This window comes from Phoca vitulina, unplaced genomic scaffold (assembly GCF_004348235.1).
Source record: "Phoca vitulina isolate PV1807 unplaced genomic scaffold, GSC_HSeal_1.0 scaffold4, whole genome shotgun sequence".
Lineage (NCBI taxonomy): Eukaryota > Metazoa > Chordata > Mammalia > Carnivora > Phocidae > Phoca > Phoca vitulina.
In genome coordinates this window covers 20,293,672-20,320,480 of record NW_022589707.1, presented here as the reverse complement: position 1 = coordinate 20,320,480, position 26,809 = coordinate 20,293,672, and the positions used below count along the sequence as shown (strand labels likewise).

At 37.8% G+C, this 26,809-nt stretch overlaps 1 protein-coding gene across 1 annotated transcript; it reads left to right on the top strand.

The window, feature by feature from the left end:
* Nucleotides 1–675: 675 nt before the first annotated feature.
* Nucleotides 676–9,733, top strand: LOC116630618 (hyaluronidase-4-like). Its single transcript, XM_032401301.1, has 4 exons — nucleotides 676–816; nucleotides 1,527–2,475; nucleotides 5,988–6,077; nucleotides 9,287–9,733. Exons 2-4 carry the CDS (start codon nucleotides 1,555–1,557, stop codon nucleotides 9,731–9,733), a joined length of 1,458 nt encoding a protein of 485 aa, XP_032257192.1. The 5' UTR covers nucleotides 676–816; nucleotides 1,527–1,554.
* Nucleotides 9,734–26,809: the final 17,076 nt, after the last annotated feature.

Here is a 26,809-nt window from a genome sequence, read left to right as displayed (position 1 = left end):
TGGAACACAAGCCCCAAGGGAGGTTGCTCAGTAGGCATGAACAAGATGGAGGGCCAAAGATGGAGTCAGGGTCGTCAGCACTCCTACAGATCTGTTGAGCAAAAAACAAAGCGTATATATGTATGTATACAGGTTATAAGTCAGAAAATTTAGATCTAGTTTTATATTCTGAATAATACAAATGGCTAGAAAATGGAATAAAATCTCAGTAAGCATCAGAGGGAAAGAATTAATTGTATTTAAAAATTCATACTGTTTAATAATGCATAATTTTGTTTTTGTAATAGAAGGTAATTATAAAATGTATACTGGGGACCAAGATAATGCCAAAGTCTTTACAAACTTAGGGTGCTATTTTGCCAGAGTTAACATATAATTTTGGTTGGTATCATTTCTTGCATTTAATATATTAAATAAAGACAGCAGGAACTACACAAGAAGGAACGTATGACTCTCAAAAAGATACTGAGCTTAATTACATCAGAGAAAAATCTGTGATTCCTTTATGTAAAAAAATATGTACATGATAAAATAATTTTGATATATAACTTCAATTTGACTGCTTTCGAGTGAGGTCTCATTGGCTGGAATGCATCATTTATTAGGCAGTCCTCATATTCTGGAAGATTCTTTGGCAGTTTTTAGTCAACTGACTATTCAGAAGGGATTTAAAGAGCCAAGATCATTTGGGATTTAACTGGTGAAAATACAGTCCAATTTCTTGATGAGAAAACCATACAGTTAAAGAACTAACAGGTTTTTAGGCTTATTTATGTACCTGAGAGAAGACAGCACCAAATCCATCATCAACAGCAGGTAAATGCCATGTCTGTTTTCTGTTTTAGCCTGTGCTAATTCCAAGGGTGATTGCTGTCTTTTACAAATAAACAAAATAAAACAAAACAGATAAACAAGTGGACAAGCAAATCTTTGAGGACAGTGCATTTCAAATAGCAAGCAAAGTACTGCTATTGCTGCTATTATTTGTTATTTTTTATTCCAGTTAATAGTTGTTAAAATGCCATTATTTGTTAATTTTCAACAGGCCATGTTCTTGGTCACTTTTCCCGTCATCAAGAAGAAGATATGGCAATCCATTCATATTCTTTTTTCCTAGTTTTCCTTACAACCAAAGTTTGGTCTGTACTGGATGGATTAGATCAATGTAGTCAGAATAATAGGAAATTAAAACCAGAACATCTTGCAGGTAGAGTTGGCATAGCTGAGAATTTGTGTGAAAACTTTTACTTTAGTTTTTATTCACTGGATTTTGTTTTCACATTTCCAGTGTTTGTTTTTTTTTAAAGCCTCATTTTTCTTTTCTTGTTCAAATGAAACTCTAAATTAGGCCTAGATATCAATAAACCTCATAAATCTAAAAAAAAAGGTCTACCATTTAAAGAAGAGCTTGAACACTACTGAGTTTACTTCATTTGCTACTCACTGTGTAGTATGTAGTATGAAACTAAAGGGACATTTGACTCCATCATGTCTAATTTTTTTTCCCTCTTCTTATTTTTAAGGAGACTGCTGTAATGGTGAAAACTATAAGCCATGTGTAACCCGTGGGTGGCATGGGTAGGAGTACTGCTGCCCTTGATCAAGTTCACTCATTCAGTCCTCAAACCAGCACTGCTTCCAGTGATCAAGAACCAACCTTTCAGCATTTTCTGGGCTGCGCCAACAATGCAGTGTCAACATTTCTTCAATGTGGATTTGACTCTCCAGTTATTTAATATTATAGCAAATCCTTTGGAGACTCAGAGGGGATCAACAATTGTCATATTTTATCCAAATGAATTAGGGTATTATCCTTATTTCTCTCAAGATGGAAAACCCTTTAATGGAGGGATTCCTCAGAATATGAGTCTTTCTAAACACCTCAAGAAGACAGCTGATGACATTGCAAAAGTTGTCTCTTGGTGGAGATCAGAAGGTCTTGTCGTCATTGACTGGGAAAGCTGGAAACCCCAATGGGGTAGAAATTGGGGCAATAGACTAATCTATAGAAACTACTCCTTAGCCTTCACTAGAAACCGCCATCCTGACTGGTCAGAAATGAAAGTGAATACAGTTGCCCAACAGGAGTTTGAAAATGCAGGAAGGAGTTTTATGCACACCACTCTCTCACTGGCTTTAGAAATGAGACCAAAGTGTTTATGGGGCTTTTATCTCTACCCAGACTGCTACAATTATGATTATAAAATAAACCCACAGACGTACACAGGTAAATGCCCAAATGATGAAATTTTCCACAACGACCAACTCCAGTGGCTATGGGAAAAAAGCACAGCACTTTATACTTCAATATATTTGGATAAAATATTGAAGTCAAGTTTAAATGCTTTGAAATTTGTTCATTATCGAGTTAGGGAAGCCATGAGGATTGCTGAAATGGCTAGACATGACTATATTTTGCCAGTTTTTATTTTTTCCAGGCCATTTTATTTGCATAGTATTGAAGCTTTGTCACAGGTAAGAAAAAATAGTCACTCACCTAAAAATGGAAATTTAGTACAATGACTATATAAAATCTGTGAAAAAATGCTTTAGTATAATTATTTCCCCTTAATAATAGAACACTATTTTATTTTATTTTTAGAACACTATTTTATTATTAAAGGTATATATTTTTTCAAATGTCAAGTCAGTTCTGAAACAGCATCACTGACAATTAGATGTTTACTTGGTTTTAAGATGATGATTCTTATTAGCTTAGCATTTTCAGGGGTTTCCCGCAAAAGAGTTGTCAAGCTTGAATTAAATGATGCAACAGATTAATTTTAACCCTGGAGAAATTTCAGAATCAGCTTTTTAATAGGAAAGAGTAGTAGCAATTTTTCAAATCTAAAAACATACAAAACAAAGTTTGGGTAAATTATTAAGCAATTACAATTTTTGTTATATTGCATTTTCATGTTTTAACTAAGTTCATTGAAAAATAACATCAATTCCATTGATTTTATATATTTAAGAGTCTACAATGTGATCTAGTGGCTAGTGTCAAGGCTTTTAAAATGGTTTATGTACACAGATAGATACTGTCCTTAGACTTAACACAAAGTAGGAAGCACAAAGAGGTGGGAATGAGCTTGTTTGGAAGATAATGAGTTTGCAGACACGTGGAAGTATTCAAGCTTTAGCTAGATTGTTATTTAGATAGGAGATTATTATAGGGCTTCAATCATTGGATGGATAGCTAGATAAGAAAACCCTTAAATCTCCATCCATACCTGTGAGCCCACAGTTCTGTTACTCCAATACCCAACACAGACACAGGGCCATTGGAAAGACAACACAGCTCACCTTATTAGACCACTCATGTTTGAGATGAGGAAATTTAAAAGCAGTATCAATTCTTCCTCAAATTTTTCAGAATAAACATCTACTGACCCAAATGCTGTTGATCAGACTTGACATTTCTATCATTGAAGGATTACTCATTAATGATGTTCATTCAGTCATAGCATCTTGGCAAAAAGTTGGAGATCTCAGAGGTGTCTAATCCACCTTTCACCCAAACATGGATTCTTTCTTATCTGGCCTCTGCTTCAGCACCTTTCAATGGGCTCTCCCTATTCCAGAAGAAAAACTGCCATTTTGGGACAATGTTAATTCCCAGAAAGTTCTTGAGTATGTTGAGTCTACTCTGCTCCTGGATAACTTCATACCATTAATTCTAATTCTACCTTCTGGTGCAACCTAGACTAAAGCAAATCCTTCTTTCAAAAGTCAGGTCTCCAGGTATTTGAATACATCAGTTATACCTACCAAAGTCTTCTCATAAGTCATTCCTCAAGTAACAGATCTCTCAAATCATGTCACTTTCTCAAATCCTTTTGGGAAAAAGACTAGGTTATATTTATTCATTCCAAAATTATTTACTGAGTGCCTATAATGTGTCATTGTATTAATAATAATAATGATAATAACAGTACTAATATTATTATTGTTAATAATAATAATGGTAGAAACTAATAATGGTCCATACAGTTAGTCTTGAAAGGAAATGAGAGAATGAGATGAGCCACATTATATATTTTTTTTTAAAGATTTTATTTATTTATTTGACAGAGAGAGAGAGAGCACATGAGCAGGGGGAGGGGCAGAGGGAGAAGGAGAAGCAGGCTCCCGGCTGAGCAAGGAGCCTGATGTGGGACTCGATCCCAGGACTCTGGGATCATGACCTGAGCCGAAGGCAGACACTTAACCGACTGAGCCACCCAGGTGTCCCAAGATGAGCCACATTTTAATGAAAGTCTTGTTTAACTTTCTTATTTTTTGTGCTATTAGACTTCTCACATAAATTATGGGCTAAGTATCACCTCTGAGCTCTACTTCAGAAATCAATAGATCACATACTCTACTCACAAAAAACTATAGAATTAATCTGAGTATTATTATATTGAAGCATTTTAAAACATCCTATTGCCTTCACCAATCAACAAATGATATGAGTCTTTTTTACTTATTGTCTAAATAACATAAATTTTCAAAGAAATAATTTAGAATACCAACTCTGTTCGATATTTTCTTTCAGAAGTGTCTCAATTTAAGTGAGGGACTTGATTTACATTTAAGGAATGTAATACTGGCTAGTAAAATAGAAGGATGGTTTCCTTTCTTGTTGCATTACCTACCCAATTTGCGGAACGTAAGCACTAGTGTTACTGGAGGCTTCCCATAGTGCAGGGACATTTTGCCATGACACGGCCATTTTCTCATCCTAGTTTTTGAACACTGTGTCTTTGCACTGGATCTCTGGTTCTCCACACCTTGGAACGAAGGGAAGAATGCAGATTCCTTCATCTATCATCTTCTCTTTGTTCCATCTCCCCTTATGCCCTGCATCTTTGTTCTTGCTCTATAATCATAAACATAACCTTCTCAGTTACTTGTCTTGGTAAATTATAATCTACTTAGTCGCTCAGTTTGAGTGTCACTTGTATCCTTCCTTCTCTTTCCATTATCCAATAGATATCCATCTTAATTTCCAAATCACTCTTCAATCTGTCCCCTCTGCTTTACAAGGACTGACATTGCCTTTGTTGAGGCCCTCATCATTTCTCATTGAGCAGTGTGCATCATCTCCTAATTGGTGTCCCTTGCTACCATCTTGACTTCCTCCTCCAATACATGTTTTATGTGACAGCCAAAAACATCTATCCAAGTTGCAAATTTGTGGTTTTCCAATACTAAAACTTTTTTTTGTACTTAAGTCCTAATAATTTAAAATAGCATAGAAGACTCTTTGTATTTGGATCCTCCCTATATACAAAGATTCAGATGCCTTCACTTCTTCCCAAATCCCCTGTGCTTTACCACAAGAGTTACCGGCAGTTCCCTGGGAGGACTGTTTTTTTCTACATAGGAACCTCTGCCCTTATTCTTCCTACTGTACAAAATTCTGCCCTCTCTAATTGGTCTTATGAATTTGCACTCATTTCCAAGAACACATCTGAAATCTCACCTCCTGTTTTCCCAGACTCTTCCATATAGCATTAAGCAGTACTTCTGATCCATAGGTCTAGTGGGACAAAATAGAACTTAATTTGTTATACTATAATTACTTTTTTTTTTATCACAGCAAGCTTTGTTCTTTTTTCATTATTATTATTGTTCAGTAGTTAGAGGTGGTAGAGCATCAAAGTTAAGAGTTCCAGCAAATTGTAATTACTTGTTTATATGTCTGTCTCAACCATCACACTAAAGAGCTCCCTTGAGGACAGGAACTGGAATCTATTTCATTTTCATATTCTCGGTGTCTAGAATATTGCCTGGAACATCATAAATATTTGTCAAATAAAAGTAAGTAACCAAGGCAAAATTACCTTTCCTAATTCTGCTCTACAGTCCTTTGTTTCAGAAACACGGATAACATTATCAGTGTGTTTTTTACCACAGTTGATGGGTTGAGTCTTATCACTGAAATGTCAATGACTAAATTTAGTTTGGCAGAAACTACTTGTGATACTTTTCTTTTCTAGGAAGATTTAGTACATACAATTGGCGAGAGCGCCGCGTTGGGGGCGGCAGGGATAATACTGTGGGGAGGATACGAATATTCTGATTCAAAGGTAAGCAGTGATTTCTCTGTCAGCATCTTGAATATATTCTAGATATTGTTTTTCGTTTTACTTTTTCACTTCAGAGACAAATGGTTATCTGCTCACATGATTTTAATGAAGTTCAAAGAGTACAGGGACTAACACTGCTCGAGCACCTCCCTGTACCAGCCACTGTGGCTAGTGGCAGCATGGAAAGAGCACAGGTTGTCCAATCAGACAGCCTGAAGGGGGGATTCAGTTTTCATGTTCTAGAAGTGTAATCATAGGCTAGTTAATTAACCTCTCTGAGTCTGAGTTTCTCCATCTTAAAACAAAAAAAAGGTACTGAAATAAAATCCCTAAAAAAATCCCTACTCTGCAGGGATTTCAGTAGATGCAATGATATAATGTATATGTGACAAAGAAAAAGAATACTAAAGTTTAAAAATAAATATTATTTCATCCACGTTAAGAAGGATGGATTTTCTAAAAATGGCTCTTTATTGCCTGATTGGTGATGATAGAAATGCTCTTGGGAGGAAAAAATATATGTATACAAAGGTTTATTAACAATCTGTTCTTGATGGTAGTGCATACACAAAATAGCTATTATTTTTCACAACTGAATTTGAACATGTTCTATTGGTCGCGTGTGACACTGCCTAAGTGAAAATTCTGAACCACAGCTTTTCCTCACTTCCAGGTATGAACAAATAGTCTCATTTTCAGGTATTAAAACATCCAGTCTCATAAAACATAAAAACAGCCATCTCTTTCTCATTCAGCATGGCACGAATGAGAATCTGCATGGAGGAGCTGTTAAGAGCAGGGGGCCTGAAGCTGGGTTGTTTGGGGTCCACTGCTTGCTTTTTGTCACCTACTAGCCATGTGACCTTGAGCAACTCATTAACTCCACAATTCCTCTATCTGTAAAATGGGGGAAATAATAGTATCTGCCTCACGGGGCTCTTATGCGAATTGCATCATAACACACGTAAAGCGCTTAAAACAGTGCCTGGGATGCGGTATGTGTCAGGTACATGTTGGCTATTATTATCCGGGTTAACATTTCCTGCCCTCTGTCCCCACACAACACACTTAGGTCTTAGGTATGGGCAAGAGGAGTATGGGGCAATTTCTTTGTTCGTTTGCTTTAAGGAAGGGTGTGGGAGACTGGGTTGGGGAGGAGACAAAGTGGGCAATGTAATTTTTTTTATTTGGGGCATTTATAATATTTTTATCTTTTGAAGTTCTTCCCACACAACTGCCACATAGGGACTGGCTCTTCCTCGCATGCGGGGTCCCTGAGATTTGGTTAGAGACACCCCCACACCGCACGCAACTCGCACCCCCCAAGGCTTTGCTCCTGAGGCATTGGCAAGAGGAAGCTGGCATATGCTCAGATGGGGAAGACTGCCAGAGTTGCAGGCTGGCAAGAGGATCAGCAGATCACATTGGACTGTGTTAAGTTTGAAATGCTTGTGAGACATGCAGGTGGAGATGTCACATAGGTAGGTGGGTGTGCAATTGGTTCAGGGATAAAGTCTGAGAAATCACAGCTGGGAGTTCTATTTAAAGCAAGGAGGTGGGGTGAGTATATCCAGAGAGAATATAGCTAGAGAAGAGAAGAGGTCCAAGAATTAAGCCTAAAGTACTCCAGTGCTCAGACGTAGGAAGGATGAGCAGGAGCCAGTAAAGGACACTATGAAGGAATGTCCAGTGAGGTAGAAAAAACCCAGTGGGGTGTGATGTCCTGGAAGCTAAGTGAAGAAGGTATGTCATGGAAGAGCACTGGGACAGAACAGGAGATGCCCAAGTTGAACCTGTGTTCATAGAACCTGTGTTCTATGCTCTCTTTGAGTATAGTCTTCCCTCAATCTCTCTCTCTCTCTCTTTTGTTCAATGGTTTGCTTGTTTTTTTTTATTCCATCTGTCCTAGAAACCCCCTCAGATAAGGAGGCTTGTCCTGACTAAAAATAGCATTTGTTCCTAAATAGAGTATGAGGCTAGCTCAGACCGATGTCCCTGCACCAAAAACATTACACACAGGATTTTCATCACTTGTTACTGCCCAAAGTGATACCTTGTTCAACCACCTGTCATTAGGAGCTTTATTCCACCTTGTGACTTTCCATTTGAACCCCCTAAGTTCTCTCTAGATGGATTCACAGTACTGGTGCCTCTTTCTCACTGAGAAAATATCCCAGTGCTTTAAATTAATTGGAGTTTAATTATGGACCAGTGTTAATATTGATCAAAATAATTGAAGTGCTACTGGAGAATTGAGTGTATGTTATTAATGAATCTACTAGGATTTTCCCATGGTTCTTCCTATATGGATCAAGGCAGGAATTTATCAAGGTTCTAGCCAGATTCTTCTGGGCTACCTGATGATATCATTTTGATTAGGCCAGCCTATCCTAGCAGCACAGTGTGATCAATAGGTGGAAATATGTCCTAAAGTCCAAAGTTGGGGACATATCATTCACACTTAATGGCAGCTTGTGGAAGACCACCTTCCTCACTATCACTGGACCCTATATGCTAGTACAAGTGATTTGGGCATTTGGTAATAAATAATGACCTTTTATATTCTACCTACTACAACCTGACTGATGGATAAATAAAGTATGCTGTATTTATACTATAAATACTGAGTCACAGCTAAAATGAAAAAAAAAAACAGAGCTACATAGCTACATATATCAATATGAAACAAAAATCTTGAAAATGTTAACTTTAAAAGGCAAGTTGCAGAAAATAAAATATCTCTAATGATATAAATTTATGTGAAAGTTTAAAAACACAAGATAATACTATAACTGCTCATAATTATATATATATGCAAAGTAAATATATATATAGTAAAGTTATAAAAACATGGATGCAAAGACTACCCTCCCCCCCCAACTTCAGGAGAACTGTTACCTCCTTAGAGGTAGGGAGAAGAATGGGATAACATGGCAGTCTTAGAAAAATCTGACCTATAATATTAATGTATATTAAGTATCGGTGTTGAAGATGTTTCACAATTAAAGTTAAATTTAAAATAACCACGCCATATTAATGCTGACCTTTTAAAAGTGTTACTACAAATACCTCTTTATATTAATTCCTAGTTAAAGATATGGATCTCCCTCCTCAGCCTTACCAAATATAAAGCTTCAGGTATTAATACCACCTGTATAATAGAATCACATTTTGAGAGTGAGCTAAATCGATCTCTACTTTTCCTACAGGAGACCTGCTTATCTGTGCAAAAGTCTATCCAAGGGCCATTGGGCCATTATGCTGTTAATGTGACATCTGCAGCCAAATTCTGCAGCCAAAGTCTATGTAACAGTAATGGAAGATGTATCCGAAAAACACCTGAATCCTCCTCCTATCTGCATATGCCTGAAAGCAGCACTAAGAAATACATCCTAAGTAAGAGTTTCAGATTCATCATTTCTCCGACTAGTAAACTGAAGACAATAAGGGCCATGAAGAATGGATTTGTGTGTCACTGCTATTACGGCTGGCAAGGAGAATCTTGCCAGCAACAGTCTTCAGATCTCTTGAGAGGGAAGAGTGAGGCGCCTATGACTCACTTTAATTTATCAGTTTTTCTCAGCATGACCTTATCTATGATTCTGTGGAATTCTGTCACCCCCTATTTCAATGTCAATTTTTCCTTGAAATACTGAAGAGTAGAAAATGCTGGGGTTTTTTTTTTCCCTTTCACTTAAGCTACTTCTAAAATATTCATTGGCTTTAAAGTAAAAAATTTTTCAAAAGTGATCATTGGCTCCCCATTCCTTGCCAGAGTGATTATTTTATGGGGCGCTTCCTTCGTGCTAGGCACTAGGCATGAGGAAGTGAACACACAAAAGTCCCTGCCCTTGCAGAGCTTAGATTCTTGTGAGAAACTGAACAATAATAAGTAAACCATAAATAAATACATATATATCAAATGAAGATAAGTGCTGTGGGGAATAATAAAGTAGGGTGAAGGGATCAGGGGGTGCAGCAGAGCACTGGAAATTGCATATAAGGTAGACAAATAAGCCCCCTAATGAGATGACCTGAAGGGGGAAGCACATAGCAACTACATCCGCATTCTTGGAGTGGGGAATAGGGAAGAGCAAAGGGAGCAGACGTGGAGAGTTTCAGGACATCAAGAAGGCCAGTGTGGCTGATGCAGGAGGAAGAGGAGGGGGAGGTCATTCATTAACTTTGTAAGAACTAAGAGTGTGAGCGAAGGTACTTTTTTTTTTTTAATAATTAAAGAGAAATTTCTGGAGGAAATCCAGTCAAATAAGATACAATATCTACATTAAAAAATAATATACACTTAAATTGGATAAAAACAATAGCATCTATTAGGATTAGATCGATATTGCTACTATGTTCTTGAGACTCCAACCATTTATAACAAATTGGAAAATTTGTTGTTAGGTCATATGGAATATGGAGCACTACAATAACATGGGAGCTAAAGAAGGCAAACATTATGTTCTAGCTATTTGTGCTCCAGGGACTGGGAATTTCTAAATAATTCAAGTGACCCCAGGATACCAAGTCATAGGGCAAGAGGGAATCTATACTGAATTCTGTCAGGTTCAGTTTTATCAGGAGTATCACTAGGGCTCTTAGAAATTGATTTGGCAATATCCTCATCAGATGGTAAGTCCTATTAGACTCCTCTAAAATGGAATTTATATAAGAAATTCTTTGATATTTGTTGGTTTATTAAAGTATACTGTATCTAAGCAACTCATTTCCTTTCAATTCTTGACGCATGCTAAGTCATTTGAAAAATTCATTTGGTCACTTGGGCTGACCTAGTTATAATCCAGATCAGTGTATTTCATAAAGACTCAAAAGAGATTAATAGTATCCCAAATAATTTCCCTCAGCTTAGGGAGGATACTGTCGGACACTTTCCAAATATTGTACTTTCATATGTACTTCATCTTGGCCCACATATAGAGGGTGGATAGGAAGATCATACTCAGATTCGGACTTCATTTGTTCATTTGTTCATTCATGCATTTTCAGGAGGAGTAAAAGTTAAGGAGGCAGTGAAATAGAATAAGTCAAATTTGAGGGCTCTTTGCTAAATTCCCCTATTTTGTTGGTATTCTGCTGCACCAAGGCTGAAATTACAGTCATTCAATTCTTTTGCCCAAACAAGAAATGTTTTTACAACTATCAAAGTTGGTACTAAGCCATGGCAAGTGAAGAGGAATGGCTCTTATCCTTACAGGGATGTTTTCAACTTTATTCTATCAAGGTTTTGATATGCAATGAATTCCACTAAAGCAGGAAAAGTCAAATATTAATAAGTATTATCACCGTTCTGAAGATGAAGTAAATAGGATATGGAGAGAATGAAAGGTATAGCTAATTTTACCCACTTATCAGTGAATACATCAAGTATAGGATACACATCACCGCTCCCTACTGTTTAAGCTTACAGTGCCTCCAAAATGATCAAGGGATAATAAGAAGAATTGAGGTAGATGAAAGAAAAAGGGAAAACATATAGAAGATACATAGAAGAAAATAGGAAACATCCCAATTCTATAATTCACAGATAATCATTTTTTTTCTAAATAAAAAATGTTAAATTTTATGTCACTTAAATTTAATAGCAAGCAAAAGAAACTAAGACCCAAGGAACTACCACATTTCTAATAATCGATTCTTCAAAACTTTGGTTTTTTTTTTTAAATCTGCTCAAGTTAAAAACAGATTATGAAAAACATTTAATTTTGTTGTAATTTATTTTGACTTGCATAACTTTGGGTTTCCAGACTATAGTACTTAGTCAACTATCTCATAAAAATGGGAAGTCATCAATTATGTCCAATCCAAAGACAAATATGCACCTCTTTATTTTTCTTGTAAAAAATCAAAATTTAAACTCTATTCCTCTGCTACGATAATTCTTCAAGAGACATTAATAAAGGATACATCTGTAAGAAAAATGGCTTTTAAATACTACAAATCACTTTAGTAAATGAAACATACTTTCCAAGATGATAGGTAGTCCTCGTTAGACACCCAAAAAGCACCTGTCTCTTTCCTGACTTGCCTGAAAAATGACACTGCCTCTTCAGGGCACTGAAGGTATTTCTTACCACCCATTAATTGTTCAAAACTCACAGTACCTTTTATTTGGACACAAGCTTTTTTATCAGATACTTGTTTTTTTCCAGTCTCTTAATTGTTTCACACCACAATCAGATGGAATGTATGTCTTCATCTCAGAAACAGAATGTCATAATCATACTTTCTGGTCCTCAGTAAATTCATAATTCATGTCATCATCTTTATTTTATTTTTAAAAAATTATTTATTTATTAACAAATAATCAAGTCAAAAAGTGGGCAGAAGATATGAAAAGACACTTCTCTAAAGAAGACATACAAATGGCTAACAGACACATGAAAAAATGTTCATCATCATTAGCCATCAGGGAAATCCAAATCAAAACCACATTGAGATACCACCTTACACCAGTTAGAATGGCAAAAATGGACAGGGAAAGAAACAACAAATGTTGGAGAGGTTGTGGAGAAAGGGGAGCCCTCTTACACTGTTGGTGGGAATGCAAGTTGGTACAGCCACTTTGGAAAACAGTGTGGAGGTTCCTCAAAAATTTAAAAATAGAGCTACCCTATGACCCAGCAATTGCACTCCTGGGTATTTACCCCAAAGACACAGATGTAGTGAAAAGAAGGGCCATATGCACCCCAATGTTTATAGCAGCAATGTCTACAATAGCCAAACTGTGGAAAGAGCCGAGATGCCCTTCAACAGATGAATGGATAAAGAAGATGTGGTCCATATATACAATGGAATATTACTCAGCCATCAGAAAAGATGAATACCCAACTTTTACATCAACATGGATGGGACTGGAGGAGATTATGCTAAGTGAAATAAGTCAGGCACAGAAAGTCAATTATCATATGGTTTCACTTATTTGTGGAACATAAGGAATAACATGGAGGACATTAGGAGAAGGAAGAGAAAAATGGGGAGGGGGAATTGGAGGGAGAGATGAACCATGAGAGACTATGGACTCTGAGAAACAAACAGGGTTTTAGGGGGGGGGAAGGGGGGACTAGTTAGCCCGGTGATGGGTATTAAGGAGGGCATGTACTGCATGGAGCACTGGGTGTTATACGAAAACAATGGATCGTGGATCACCACATTAAAAACCAATGATGTATTGTATGGTGACTAACATAACATAATAAAATTAAAAAATATATATTTATTTATTTATTTATTTGAGAGAGTGAGTGAGAAAGAGTGAGAGAGAGAGAGAGAGAGAGAGAGAGAGAAGGAGCGGGGGAGGGGCAGAGGGCTAGTGAGAAGTAGACTCCCCACTGAGCAGGGAGCCTGATGTGGGGCTTGATCCCAGGACTCCAGGATCATGACCTAAGCGGAAGATAGACACTCAACCGACTGAGCCACCCAGGCACCCCATCATCTTTATTTTAAATTAGGGATAGTCTTTACAAAGCCTTGTAGCTTTCCCTTTTAATTTAGACTCTCATCTTTAGCTCAGGATAATTTTCTTTCATTATTTTTCAATGGTTTCCTTTCTTCCATTCTCTCTATCTACTTATGAAATTACTATTAGATGGATCTTAGTTCCAGATCTGTACTATATGTTGCTTTCCTTTCCAGGATTCTAAGTCTTTGTCTTTTTTGCTTTGTAACAGATTCACCCACCTTTTCTTCTAGAATACTAGTTTAGTCTTCATCATATTTTTAATTCCAAAGAACTCTTTTTTTTGTGCATGTAAGGAAATTGCTCCTTTTTTGTAACAGCCGTGTTTTGGTTTGTGGATTTGATAGCTTCCTGAACCTCTCTGAGAATATCAATTAGATGTTTTAAATTGCAGTTGTTGTTATACATTTTATTCTGTTCCACTTTCTCTAAGATCAGCTGTTCACTTTATTAATTTCTTCTCTTTCATACTGTCCATGTGTACCAAATGTTTGGTGATCCTTGGTCATCTATTTGTATTCATGAAGGACCGGAGTGACTGAAAAAACTGTCACAGGGATCTCCCCTCCCCACATTTCTTTGGGCATTTTTACTCAACAGGATTCTTATGTGGAATGGGAGGATGGATTGTATGTAGACAGTGAAAGGGGCTGAGGCATGTTGACAAGTCAGAGCCCATTTGGAGCATGTGAATAGAAAACAGGCAAGTCTGGTAGGAACCCTCACAATTATCAAAGTAAGGAGAAACTAATCATGAAAGAAGAGTCTAATTCCTCATGGGTTGAGCAGGCTTTCCTTTTTTATCCCCTCCATGCCTACTAGGGAGACCAGTTCATCTCTGCTTTTGTAGTTGGTCCAGTAGTCAAACTCTGAACTCTACTTAGGAAGATCTTTATATTTAAATGTCCTGGGGTCATGGGGCACCTGCCTGGCTCAGTCGGAAGAACATGCAACTCTTGATCTCAGGGTTGTGAGTTCAAGCCCCACATTGGGTATAGAGATCACTAAAATAAATAACTAAATAAACAACAACAAAAAATTAATGTCCTGGGGTCAAACGTCTTTGCTACTTGTCATTCTACATACTCTGGGAAGTTGAATGGTCTGGTTCTCCTATACTGGAAGAAATATTTAATTGATTGCTCTGATAATTAGTCTTCAACACACTTCATCTTTTGGATCTCTTGTCTCTGCACTTAGGGTTTCTCTCTCCAAAGGAAGGAACAGCTCATATCTCTGCAATAACTTTCTACTATGTTTTTTTTTTTTTAATTTAAATTTCTGATTCAATTACATCTGTTTTTAGTCATTGGGTCATGTCACCACTTCTTGTTTTCAGGTTTATATCATATTTTTTTCTAAGGCATACACTGAAAACAATGCAGTAAATACATGTGCTTAGTGCATCATCTTGAACCATTCGTTCTGGTAAATTAATGTTATATTTACTCAGGATGATAGCTAATGCCTTGCTAAGAGTTAATTATTCCATTATCATCAAAGACAGCCATTAGAATATATTTTTTAAATAATATATATTGTGGTACACATAGCATTTGACCTCCTTTTTTCCCTTTAATCTGGAAATCTTTTAAATATAGTTTTCTTTACCTCTCTATTATCCAGCTAAAGTCTCAATCAAAGTTTTCTTTCTTTCTTAAGTCAGTGAATTTAAGTTGGGTATTTTCAGAAAGCAATGGTCATTTCTACCAATATGCTTTTAAGAGAGTCTGAGTTTGGTTATAAAGAGATTTAATGCAAGCCTCCAGTTTAACTTGGAGGACTGAGTCACCCCTGTAATGACATGTTTCTCTGAACCACCACAGGGCATCCTTTGCCACTCAACCTCTGCTTGGCATCAGGTGACTAAAGGGCCAGCAGCAAACAAAAGCAAAGGTAAAATATACTTTTTGTTCTGTTGGAAAAAATTTAAGGACTGTTTTTAGAAATATGCTTTCTTAGGGGAGTTAAAAGAAAAGTAATTTTGTTTTATTTCTTGGAATACCCCAATTTCTTTTCTGGACTAACTGTATTTACTCTGCAAATAGTTTACCTTCAAAATGTGAGCTTGCTTTTATGAACCTAACACTCTACAAAATATATTTGTCACTGATAGTTGTAAGTTAAATTTCAGTTAGTTTTTTATTTATTGTAAATTCATATTTGAAATGGATTCTCATTCGAGGCTTGTTTCATTTCTCCTCTGTATGCACAATTTCTTTGAAAAGTAGCTTTTTGCAGTATGTTGGGCTATCATAACCTAATACTTACCTTATAATAGCATCAGGATGTATTCCCTGAAGTAGATTAGAAAACTGACTTTAAATAAGCCACAGGAGAGAGAGTACCACAACTTTAATATTTTTTATAACATATCTGTGAGGAATTCCTCAAGCTAACATTATATACCTAAATAGTTTTCTTTAGAATGTAAGTGCATTTCTTTATTGGATAAAGATTTCATTTTTGCTTAACTTTTAGTGAAGGATATTTTTAAAGATATGTTCCATAGTTATCATATCTACCATGATGGGCAGTATTAGAAGACAGTTACTTAGAAAAAGAAATTCAGTTTTTAGGAAATACATGACATTTAAAAGGGTTCAGAAAATGGATTTTTTTGGTCATATAAATAGATTTAAGTTTTCTTTCCAAACAGTAACAACGGGACTGAATACTTAGAGATGACAATCAACAGGCACTTTAAATAAGAAAATCCCTCAGTAATTGGTAAGAAGATATATATGTAGGTAGATAGATTTAGATTTTCCAGAAAAGAAGGAACAAGTACCAAAATAATATAAGAAAGATAAATCTTAAACCATTTAATCCGGAGACAGAAAATCTTAAAGTCAAGAAATTTCCTAATGATGGAGAAAAAAATTGTCTACTTCAGTGGTTACATATATCAAAGGTAAGGTGAAAGATCTGAAAAATTAGGAGTTGAGGAAGGTAGTGTAGGCAATAAAACTTGGTGTCTCTAACCCACTTGCCAGCTAACTAACTTTAATCTAGAACCATTGTTAATCGGGATACTTATCTTACTGATAGATACTGATGTGGTAATAGCTAAGGAAGTTTAGTCACATGATTTATTTCCACCTTGTTTGTAAATTAGAATCCAGTTTGATGCTGGAGGGAAGATATCTTGCTGAGGTATTCACAGATTTTTTTTTTTTTAAGATTTTCTTTATTTATTTGACACACAGAGAGAGAGACAGCAGGAGAGGGAACACAAGCAGGGGGAGTGGGTGAGGGAGAAGCAGGCTTCCCGCTGAGCAGGGAGCCCGACGTGGGGCTCGATCCCAGGACCTAAAGATCATGACCTGAACCGAAGGCAGACGCCTAACGACTGAGCCACCCAGGCGCCCCGGAAGTCACAGATTCTTAACATTTAAGTGGAGTTACAAGCAAAGAGTTGAAATGGTGTTAAACAGAGAAAGTTAAGAAAAATGAGAAATTAACAAGTTAGAAAAAATTCATGCGCAGAGATTCAGGGTTCATATTCTTCATGATTTTTTTTTGAGAATTATAATGCATACCATATTTTCTTAGCAATAGACTTCTTTGTGAACCTGATTCTTTGTTGGAAAAAGCTTTATCAAGTTCAGTGAGTTATATTTAGACTTACATCATCATCTATAATTACTTGTTTGTTGAAATGTTAGTCTCCTTAGTTTAGCACATTCCTTGACTTTTTCTACGTATGATAGAAGTGTAGATGCTGTGAATTTCTAACAGGAACAGTTTCCAGTTTGTCTTTTTGGCAGAATGAAGCCTTTCACCTGAGCACAGGTCCAGTGTTCATAGTAGGTCCAAATGAATGAATTCCATGTTCCCTCTTATCAACTATATTTGAAAAAACAAATCCTACTCTTCAAGGAACACTCTTTCTTAGACATATCCTTTTGGGTGGCTCAAGAATGGGCTATCATCCTAGGCTGGGACTGCGCTGCCTCTGTCATAGGCATTCTAGAACAACCTTGCTGCATCTTTAGTCCAACTCAGAACCTGTAATTGGAACATTTCTCAATTTCCTCATTGTCATAGGAGACCCTCTCAAGGTTATATTTGGAAATTAAAATACATTTCCTAATATTTTCAAGTTATATGGTTTGCATAATTAGAATGCCTGCAATTAATGGCTGTGAATAAATAAACTTATTTTTAAGAAATTAAAAAGTCTTTGTATGAAAAAGCATTTATGCCATATTTATTGTTAATGATCATTAATGCAGAAACTCAACTTTCTTTACTAATATCCAAATGTAACACAGTTCGCATTTCTTGTGAATGGGCAACCAAAGTAGAGAACGTGGTCTCTAATGATCTGTTTAAAATGCATGCAAATTATTGATTAGTTATATACTATATTTGGTGTTTCAACAGTTTATTATTATTTTATTAAGAAACAAAGCATAAGGACGCCTGGGTGGCTCAGTTGGTCAAGCCTCCACCTTCGGCTCAGGTCATGATCTCAGGGTCGTGGGATCGAGCCCCACTCGGGCTCCCTGCTCAGTGGGGAGTCTGTTTCTCCCTTTCCCTCTGCTTCTGCCTGCCACTCCCCCTGCTTGTGCTCTCTCTATCAAATAAATAAATAAAATCTTTAAAAAAAACAAACAAAGCATAATCTACTTGGTTGCACAATAATGCATACTATTTGTTTTTCAAAACTGATGGAAATTAGCCTAACTGGCAACAGTCAGTTGCAGCAAAAGCTCATCATTCATCCAGCAGGTGTACCTGGAGTTAAAGCCTAGTGCCTTAGAAGGAGCTATGAGATAGCTCTATAGCTCATCGTACAAGATCCAAACCTAAAGAGTGAAGAAAAATTCACGTGCACATGATTTCACCAGCTCTTACTTTCTTCATGTGCCACAATCTTTTCAGATAACTTAATTTTAATGAGTTTGACAGTTTACCATAAAGTTTAGCAATGGTTGATGGTGATATTTCAGGTAGGAAACATTAGTTGCAATGCCAAAGGGCACTGTAAACTCAGGTGTGACTCAATTGAGTACCAGGAGATCAGACCACAGCAGTGAGATGTTCAGAGAGCAATCCAATTCAGAGATAGGTATCCTGGGTAGAAAATCTGGCCTGTGTGAAAATGTCAGCAAGAGGGCTACAGAGTTGCAGAGAGGCATGAGGGAAGGGGTCGTGGGCAAGATTCCATCCCATATTCATACATCTTAAAGATTAGAATTAAAGTTTAATTTTCAACAGCCAAGACTTCAGCTCATAGGCAGAGAATCAATGTCTATGCTGTGTTTGGATTTATAAAATGCTATCATTATTTATCATCACCACCCCCCAAGACAGTATTGTGACACACTGGAAAGGCTACTTGAAACAATAAAAATTAAAACTGAATAGGTGAAACCATGGAACTTTTTCTAATGTGTTGAATGATAAGTACCCTGGAGTCTAAGATTTTAACCTCTGCTTTATATACTGTCTGCTCTTATATTACATTGAAATTTCCTTATTTTGTCTTGTAAAATAACACAAGAAGATAGCCGGATAGAATTTTTTAAAAGCAGTAAGAGTTGAGAAAGGATTTTTTAGAAGAGCGAGGAAGAATAAAAAGAAATAAAAATAATGCCATGAACATTTGAAGAATTAAAAATTATTGTCAGGGGGCACCTGGGTGGCTCAGCCATTAAGCGTCTGCCTTCGGCTCAGGTCATGATCCCAGGGTCCTGGGATGGAGCCCCGCATCGGGCTCCCTGCTCAGTGGGAAGCCTGCTTCTCCCTCTCTCACTCCCCCTGCTTGTGTTCCCTCTCTCGCTGTGTGTCTCTCTGTCAAATAAATAAATAAAATCTTTAAAAAAATAAAAATAAAATTTCTAAAAATAAAAAATAAATAAAGATTACTGTCAGAATTTAAGCTTTGTCAAAAAGGTATAATTGGATAAAATACAATGGAATTGAAGTGCTTAAGAAAGTTCAAGGAAAAATGATCTGAAGTTGAATAGGTAAAATGCAGCTACCTGAGTTATTTAAAATTAGGTTGGATAAATCACCAAAACTAATAAATTTTCAAGGAAATAAGAAGATTCAAAGCATCTTTTTCATATTCAATTCCTCCAAGTACTTTTATTGTTCTAACTAGAGTTTTGCATTGTTTACAATCAGAGAAGGCCTATTACTCTATGGCATATTTTTCTACTTGTAATAAATAACATACTCATATGGTGCACCGCATCTTGTGGTGCGTAATAATACTAATCAATTTCTTCAAGTCTATCTTCTGTGTTTCTACTGAACTTCTACTAAACCACTAACCACTATTAGTTTTCTTTACCATAGAGAATTAACCAACCTATAATTAGCTCTTAACACCCACATGTCAGAATAGTGTGGTAACTTAAAGCTCTGGCTGATGGTGTTCACTTCAACTACAAAAAAAAAAAAAAAAAAAGGAGGAGGGTCTTTGCTATTTCCTGAAGAGGGTTTTTCTTGCCAGATTTTGACAAAGCATAGCATTTTCTCAAGTAACTTTATAAAAAAATGATCTTTGTAATAACATCCAACTCTGGATGTTTTTCAAAACTGGAAGCCATGCCTGATTCCTTAAAAAATTTTTTTTAAGATTTTATTTATTTATTTGACAGAGAGAGATAGTGAGAGAGAGAACACAAGTAGGCAGAGCAGCAGGCAGGCAGAGGGAGAGGGAGAAGCAGTCTCTGCTGAGCAAGGAGCCGGATGTGGGGCCTGATCCCAGGACCTCAGGATCATGACTTGAGCCGAAGGCAGCCGCTTAACCAACTGAGCCACCCAGGCGCCGCAGCCATGCCTGATTCCTTTTAGTCAGAATCAATTTGTATCTTATCTTTTTGTTTCAAGAGAACTCGATTGGTCTTCTAATTCAAATAATGGTTTTGAATAGCTGTTACGTCAACATAGGACAAAATCCCAACAGAAGTTGCCACTCAAAGAAATTTCGCCCACTTCTTTCCCTCGGCCACCAGCTCTCCTTCCTGGAGGCAAGCAACATAATCAATTCTTGAGTGTCCTTCCGGATATATTCCTTAGTACTCAAATTACATACAAACAATGCACACATAAATATAAACAGAAATATAAATATACCCCTTTTTCTGAAAAATAATGGCAGCTTTCTATACACGTTTTGCTTTTAAAAAATGTTAAATATACGTACGAATAAGTGTATAAAACAAATATATATATTAAAGAATAATTAGGGTATCTGGTGAATATCCACATCAATATGTAGAAGCAACCTCGTCCTTTGCTATGATTGCATAGTATTCCATTGTGTGGAAGTCCACAGTTTAACCACTTCTTTAATAATGGCCATTTGTTTCCAAACTTAATTATAGGCAATGCTGCAGTGAATAACATAAAAGCAGAATTTCTAGGTAAAAAGTTGTATGCATTTGTAATTCAGATAGAAATGTGCAGTTTTGTTTCCATTGGGAATGCACCAAAGCGCTTTACCCTCTGCTCATTACGAACACCATGGAGTCTGTGCCTGCACATTTTGCCTCGCTCAGGTGTTTGTTTACCTTGCTAAAATATGTGTGCTGTACAGAGAAATGGGTGCCAGCTGGAAAGCCAGGCCAACCCCAGTTTTCCCCAAGGTATTCCTGTCAGGACTCAGGCAGAATATGAAATTAAGCCATTAAACTCAATTAAAACATCGTGATCCGGCTACAGCCTTTGGCCTCTCACGTGCCTGCCCTTCTCCTCCCATCTTGCGCCCTGACAGTCCCATCTAGTACCCGGAGAATCCAGATCCAACTCTTCTGTTTAAATATGGTTCCGGCCTTCAGGCCTGAGGTTCGGCCTCCACTCCCCCGATCCTAGTTTCTGTCTGTTTACCTGCCTGGTATCCCAGCTCTTCCAGCCAACGGCTTGGCTCATATCTTGGAAGAAGGGGGTATTGAATTTCAGTTATCATCTTGACTATGGCCATTGAAAGGACCTAAGTAACATTTCACAAACCACTAGGTTGCTTTACAGTTCAAAATCTTTAATTAGAAAGCTGAAGATTCAAATCAACCTAATGTTATTTTAAGGAGCTTAGTTAAAAACAGGTTGACAGAGGGAACATTTTATTCAAAATGTGGTCCCTAAGACTTTGTGTGCTTTTCCAAGAAAGCTGTTGATCTTGGCTGCAAGAAATTTCAAGTCCTAAAGGAAAGTCATACTTTTTGACAAAGACTAAGTATATACTCTTGCATAAGGACAATCATATTCTCTTTCAGATCGCATTTCTTAAAACGAAAATTGTTCTTGCTTCATAAAAAACGTGGCCTTTCCCACTGAAGAGTGAATTTTCCATTAGCATGAGCGACACGGACATAGTCATTTTTATATACTTGGCAAAACTGAAGCTTATTTTTTAGGAAGACGGGAAGGGAAGCAGTTTTATACAATCAAGATAATCCAGTAGTTTTAAAATTTTTTAGATAGAGGGACATCAGTGCTCTTTGATAATGGCATGAAATAGAGTTATAATAAAACTCAGTACCTAATGACGAGTTTGGGGACTTAAAGGGATATTATCATATGGTGGATTATATTATAAACCAATTGGCACCAAGTTTTTAAGAAAAATGTATGGGAAAAACTTAATTGAGAAACTTTATCCATTAAAGTATATTTTTTCTTCTGCTGGAACATACAGCTTTCACAATATTGATATTTCATGAGAGAAGAACTTACAAACCATCAGGATAAGACATTGACTGACAATCAGACTAAGGCAGTAACATCCTTCAGAGCAAAAAATGGAAGCCTATTACTGGCGTTTGCTTTAACGAGCTTTTATCAGAAAGCAGGTTAGCAGTTCGTTCTGCAGAGCTGAGAGTATCACTTTGAACTCAGAGGCTCTGCTGTATCTTCCATTCTGATAAATATTTATGCATATATTTTTATTATTAGCAACAAAATATCACTTTGGTCAACATTTTCCTTAAAGGTTTGGAAATAAAACATTGCATTTTTAAATTTCCCAAAAAACTGGGTTCACTGGGATCCCATTTAGAGATCATACCTTTTCAAATCTTATGGATTTAGGGGCAGACGCTCGACATCTTAAAGGTTTTGATAACAAAATCTCAACATTGTGAAAAAGAGCAACAGAAGAGTTGTAGATTTGGAAAATTAATTCCTTCCACATTAAGAGATGGGTGTGTATGTTTTTAAAAGCCTTCCAACAGTCTTCCCTCTATTTAGAATTTAGAGTTGCAATCAAAATTAAAACAAAACTAGCAGGATTAATTTACAGATTTATAATATTATTATTTTTCTCTTGTAGTGATTGTTAAAAATATTGTGAAATTCTGAATATCTGGGTTGCAGCACTCTCATCTGTGTCCTGGATTATTGCAAGAGCCTCCTGACAGGCTTCTGGCTGCTTCTCTCTTGTGCCCTTTCCCTTTTGGGCTTGCCTTAGCAAAGCAGCCAGAGGAATCCAGGTGAGCCCAGTAAGCCCAATTCAGACCAGGTCATTCTTCTCTCAAAACTTTCTAATTCTTTCCCACCTCACTTACAGTGAAAGCCAGAGTCCCAGCAGGGCCCTACAAGACCCTCTCTCTTACCTCTCTGTCGCCTCTATCTAGTCACCGGTTTCTTTGAAGTTCTTCAAACATGGCAGGCATCCTCCTGCCTCAGGGCCTTTGCACCTGCGTTCCTCCCATGCTTTCCCAGACATCCTTCAGGCTTACTCCTTTTCTCTTTCAGATCAGTGAGGCCTTCCCATCTAAAGTGAATCCCTGCATTATTTTTTTCTTTGCCATTACCACCTTCCAATGTGCTATATATTTTATGTACTCATCTTGTTTACTGTCTGTCTCCCCTGAAAAGATTTTTTTTAATTTTATTTATTTATTTTTAAATATTTTATTTATTTATTTGACAGAGAGAGACACAGCGAGAGAGGGAACACAAGCACGGGGAGTGGGAGAGGGAGAAGCAGGCTCCCCGCTGAGCAGGTAACCCGATGTGGGACTCGATCCCAGGACCCTGGAATCATGACCCCAGCCGAAGGCAGACGCTTAACAACTGAGCCATCCAGGCTCCGCTCCCCTGAAAAGATTTAAGCTTTATAAGGGCAGGGGATTTTGTTTGCTTTGTTCACTATTGTATTCCTAGTACTTAGGCTGGGAGCCTGGTCTTTAGAAGGTGCTCAATAAATACTTCCTCAGCACTAAGTACTGCCTTCACACAGGTGTCAGTGACCCTCAGACTACCAGGAACACACCCACAGTTAAATGGGTTGTGTTTATTACACGTCACAGCAAGGGAAAATGCCCGTCATGAGGAACCGGGAGGTTTCTCAGTAAGAGGATATCAGGAAGAGCCTGTGATAGAACTTTGGTTTTAGTTGGGTCATCTGGCAGACTGGCCTAAGAAAATGGAGGTTTGCCCCATATTGGATGCTGTCAGAAAGGAGGTGCATATCTGTAATTGGGTAAAGAATAGCAGTCACTCATTCAGCAAGAGAGAGGGATGTTTGATATTTTACGGGTGGCACAATGACCTTGTTTTTAATCTGTGCTTGCACAAAATGAAAAAGTGGCCTTGCTTTGTCTCATTTTATCACGGTCTGAGATTAAACTTGCTTGACGTTGGTATTCTGTGAAATTGTTTGTCTGACAGGAGAATAACACGGCATAGCTTTAAGTGTCTCCAGCTTCTGAAATCTGGATGTTGCTTTTTTTCCCCCTTAAATGTATCACAAGCAACTACACTTTTGTGGGAAAGGAGTGAGAGGGAAATAGGAGTAAGCAGAGGATAGAGACTTCTCTGTTCTCTGAGACTCTTGTATGTGCACATGGCAGGCCCGTCTCCCTCCGGGGGACCTCCCCCCTTCTTCACCATCCTTCACATCAGGATGGGGTGAGGGCTGAGGCCTGCTGGATATAAGGCAGGCCCCAGCTTTCTGTTCTTTTTGTCACCTTCCCCTCTAGTGGGCTAAGCCAAGTCAGAGCAGCTTCAGCTGAGCCTTCCACACTGTGGCTCTTCTTTCTACCAGGGGAAGGGTCTGAGGAGAAAGCTACCTCCCTTGACCCTCAGGTTTTCTGGGAGCTGTGGCCTTGCTGGGAATCATTTGTTCAGGGGCCTTCAAAATGCCTTCACAGAAGTTTCCCTGTTGAAGGAAGGGAACTAGCCCCTCATATATGTTCCCAGAACAAACCCTACTCCTAGGAAGAGAAAACTGGGGGATAAAATCTAGGGGAGAAGTCCAAGTTAAACTCCTCACTTATCCCCACCCCGGATATCTTGCCGACTCTTCCTAAAATTCCACCAGTTAGAGATTTGCTTAAAGAAGCAAACCTTCCGGGGTAGACTGTAAGCGGGGGGAAGGAAGAAAGAAAAGGCAGGTGTTGCTCCTGGTGACTCGTGGTTAAGTGTGGGTAACCGCACAGACCGCTATGCTGTAACAACCAGTCCAGAGACGGGGAGAGCTCTCGGCAGTGGGGATTTGGGTGGCAGGGCCGGGATGAGCACAAGGGGTCCAGAGGAATTCTGAAGCCAAGGGCATGCTTGGAAGGGCAGGTGTGGGGAGGTTCCCTGGTGAGGGAAGGAGGGCAGGAGAAGCAGACAGCCAGTGACTGCACAGTGTGGGCATAGAAAAGCTTCTGGGAGGTGCCAAGTGAAGGGATCTCCTCTCAGGGAGCCATGTTTAATTAGGAGAGTGACAGAGGGTTCATCAGCACCCTGTCCTGCCTGAGTGGGAAGCAGAGAGCTGAGACATACAGCAAACAGAAGACACAGGCACTGAATTTTCCTTGTTTATTTTGCCTGTATTTGTTGTGTAATTCGCACATTTTATTAGGAGTTCTGCCTGCTACCTGCTGCGGAATGTGCACCTTCCATTCACCAGAGGAAGGGGAATAAAAATGTTCCAGGATAAGGAGGAAGGAATCACTTGATAATTTTATAATGAATGGGTGAGGATTTCTGAGGCAGTAATGTGGGGGCTGACCAAAGGGGAAACAATAATCAGTGGAAAGCAATGTTCTGAACAAGATCCAAAGCAGGAAGTGTTCTGATAGGTTAGATTTTTTTTGTTGTTGTATACATATATAGCCTTCTCTAACATGAACTGAATTTTAACTTAAAAAAATTTTTTTTTTAATTTTTATTTATTTGACAGAGAGACAGAGAGAGAAGGAACACAAGCAGAGGGAGAGGGAGAGGGAGAAGCTGGCTTCCCGGCGAGCAGGGAGCCCGATGCGGGGCTCGATCCCAGGACCCTGGGATCATGACCTGAGCCGAAGGCAGACGCTTAACGACTGAGCCACCCAGGCGCCCCCCTGAATTTTAACTTTAAATAGAAGCTTTTTTCTCCCCTATTAATGAACACATATGCAGATAAATCAATTTTTCTTATCCTGAGGCAGAACATAATAAAAAAATCAAAGATAAGGAACACTTTTAAGGACCATGACTCTTATTGTATTCATAAAATTATATTCCCTTGGAAATACTGTTCTTTTCAAATCATAATTTATACCTTCAGTATAACATATTTCATGTTACTAAGTGAAGTGATCTTATTCTTGTTTGTTCTGTGGAGGAATACAGATATTTATTCAATTCATGGATGAAGAAAATATCTACCTCCCTAGTTCTTAAAAACTGATATTTTATATATATATCCGTTCACTTAGTACTTCTTTAATGTCTTTGCATAAAGTTTTATACATTATTTTAGTAATTGGTCTGTTCAGATTTTCTATTTTTCATAAATTATTTTATTTATTTATTTTTTCATAAAGTATTTTAAATTTTGGTTTACCTAGTGTCCTGGCCTAACAAATGCTATACGGTGTAGCTGGTGACATCTGGTGGTTAAAAATGATAATTACATACAACATGCTGCGCTCAGTTTTGTTGATGGAAATACTCAAAAGCCACAGATTGCATGGAAAAAACCTGTGTCAGTCGGTGTTCCTGGCTGTAACCAACCAAAACGAAACCTCACTGACTTGAGCAGAAAAGTCCTGTCCCACGAGGACAATGCTGCCACTTAACACCAACACCATGGCTATCTGGTTCTGGATGCACTGACAGGCACTGTCACTCCTGGATGTGGGAATTTCTGGCACCACCACCTTTTAGGCTCTCTGATTCCCAAGATCTCAATTCAAAGTCTGGAGTAGGAAAAAAGAAACACACACACACACACACACACACACACACACACACACACACACAAGGTCTAGAGTAGGATGGATCCTGGCCAGGAACATATATAAGTACCCTAGCTGCA

Coding starts and splice junctions, on each gene's coding strand:
- LOC116630618 (XM_032401301.1), top strand. CDS start 1,555: ATGTGTAACCCGTGGGTGGCATGGGTAGGAGTACTGCTGCCCTTGATC. Junction 2,476..5,987: donor GTATTGAAGCTTTGTCACAG/GTAAGAAAAAAT, acceptor TTTCTTTTCTAG/GAAGATTTAGTACATACAAT. Junction 6,078..9,286: donor ACGAATATTCTGATTCAAAG/GTAAGCAGTGAT, acceptor CTTTTCCTACAG/GAGACCTGCTTATCTGTGCA.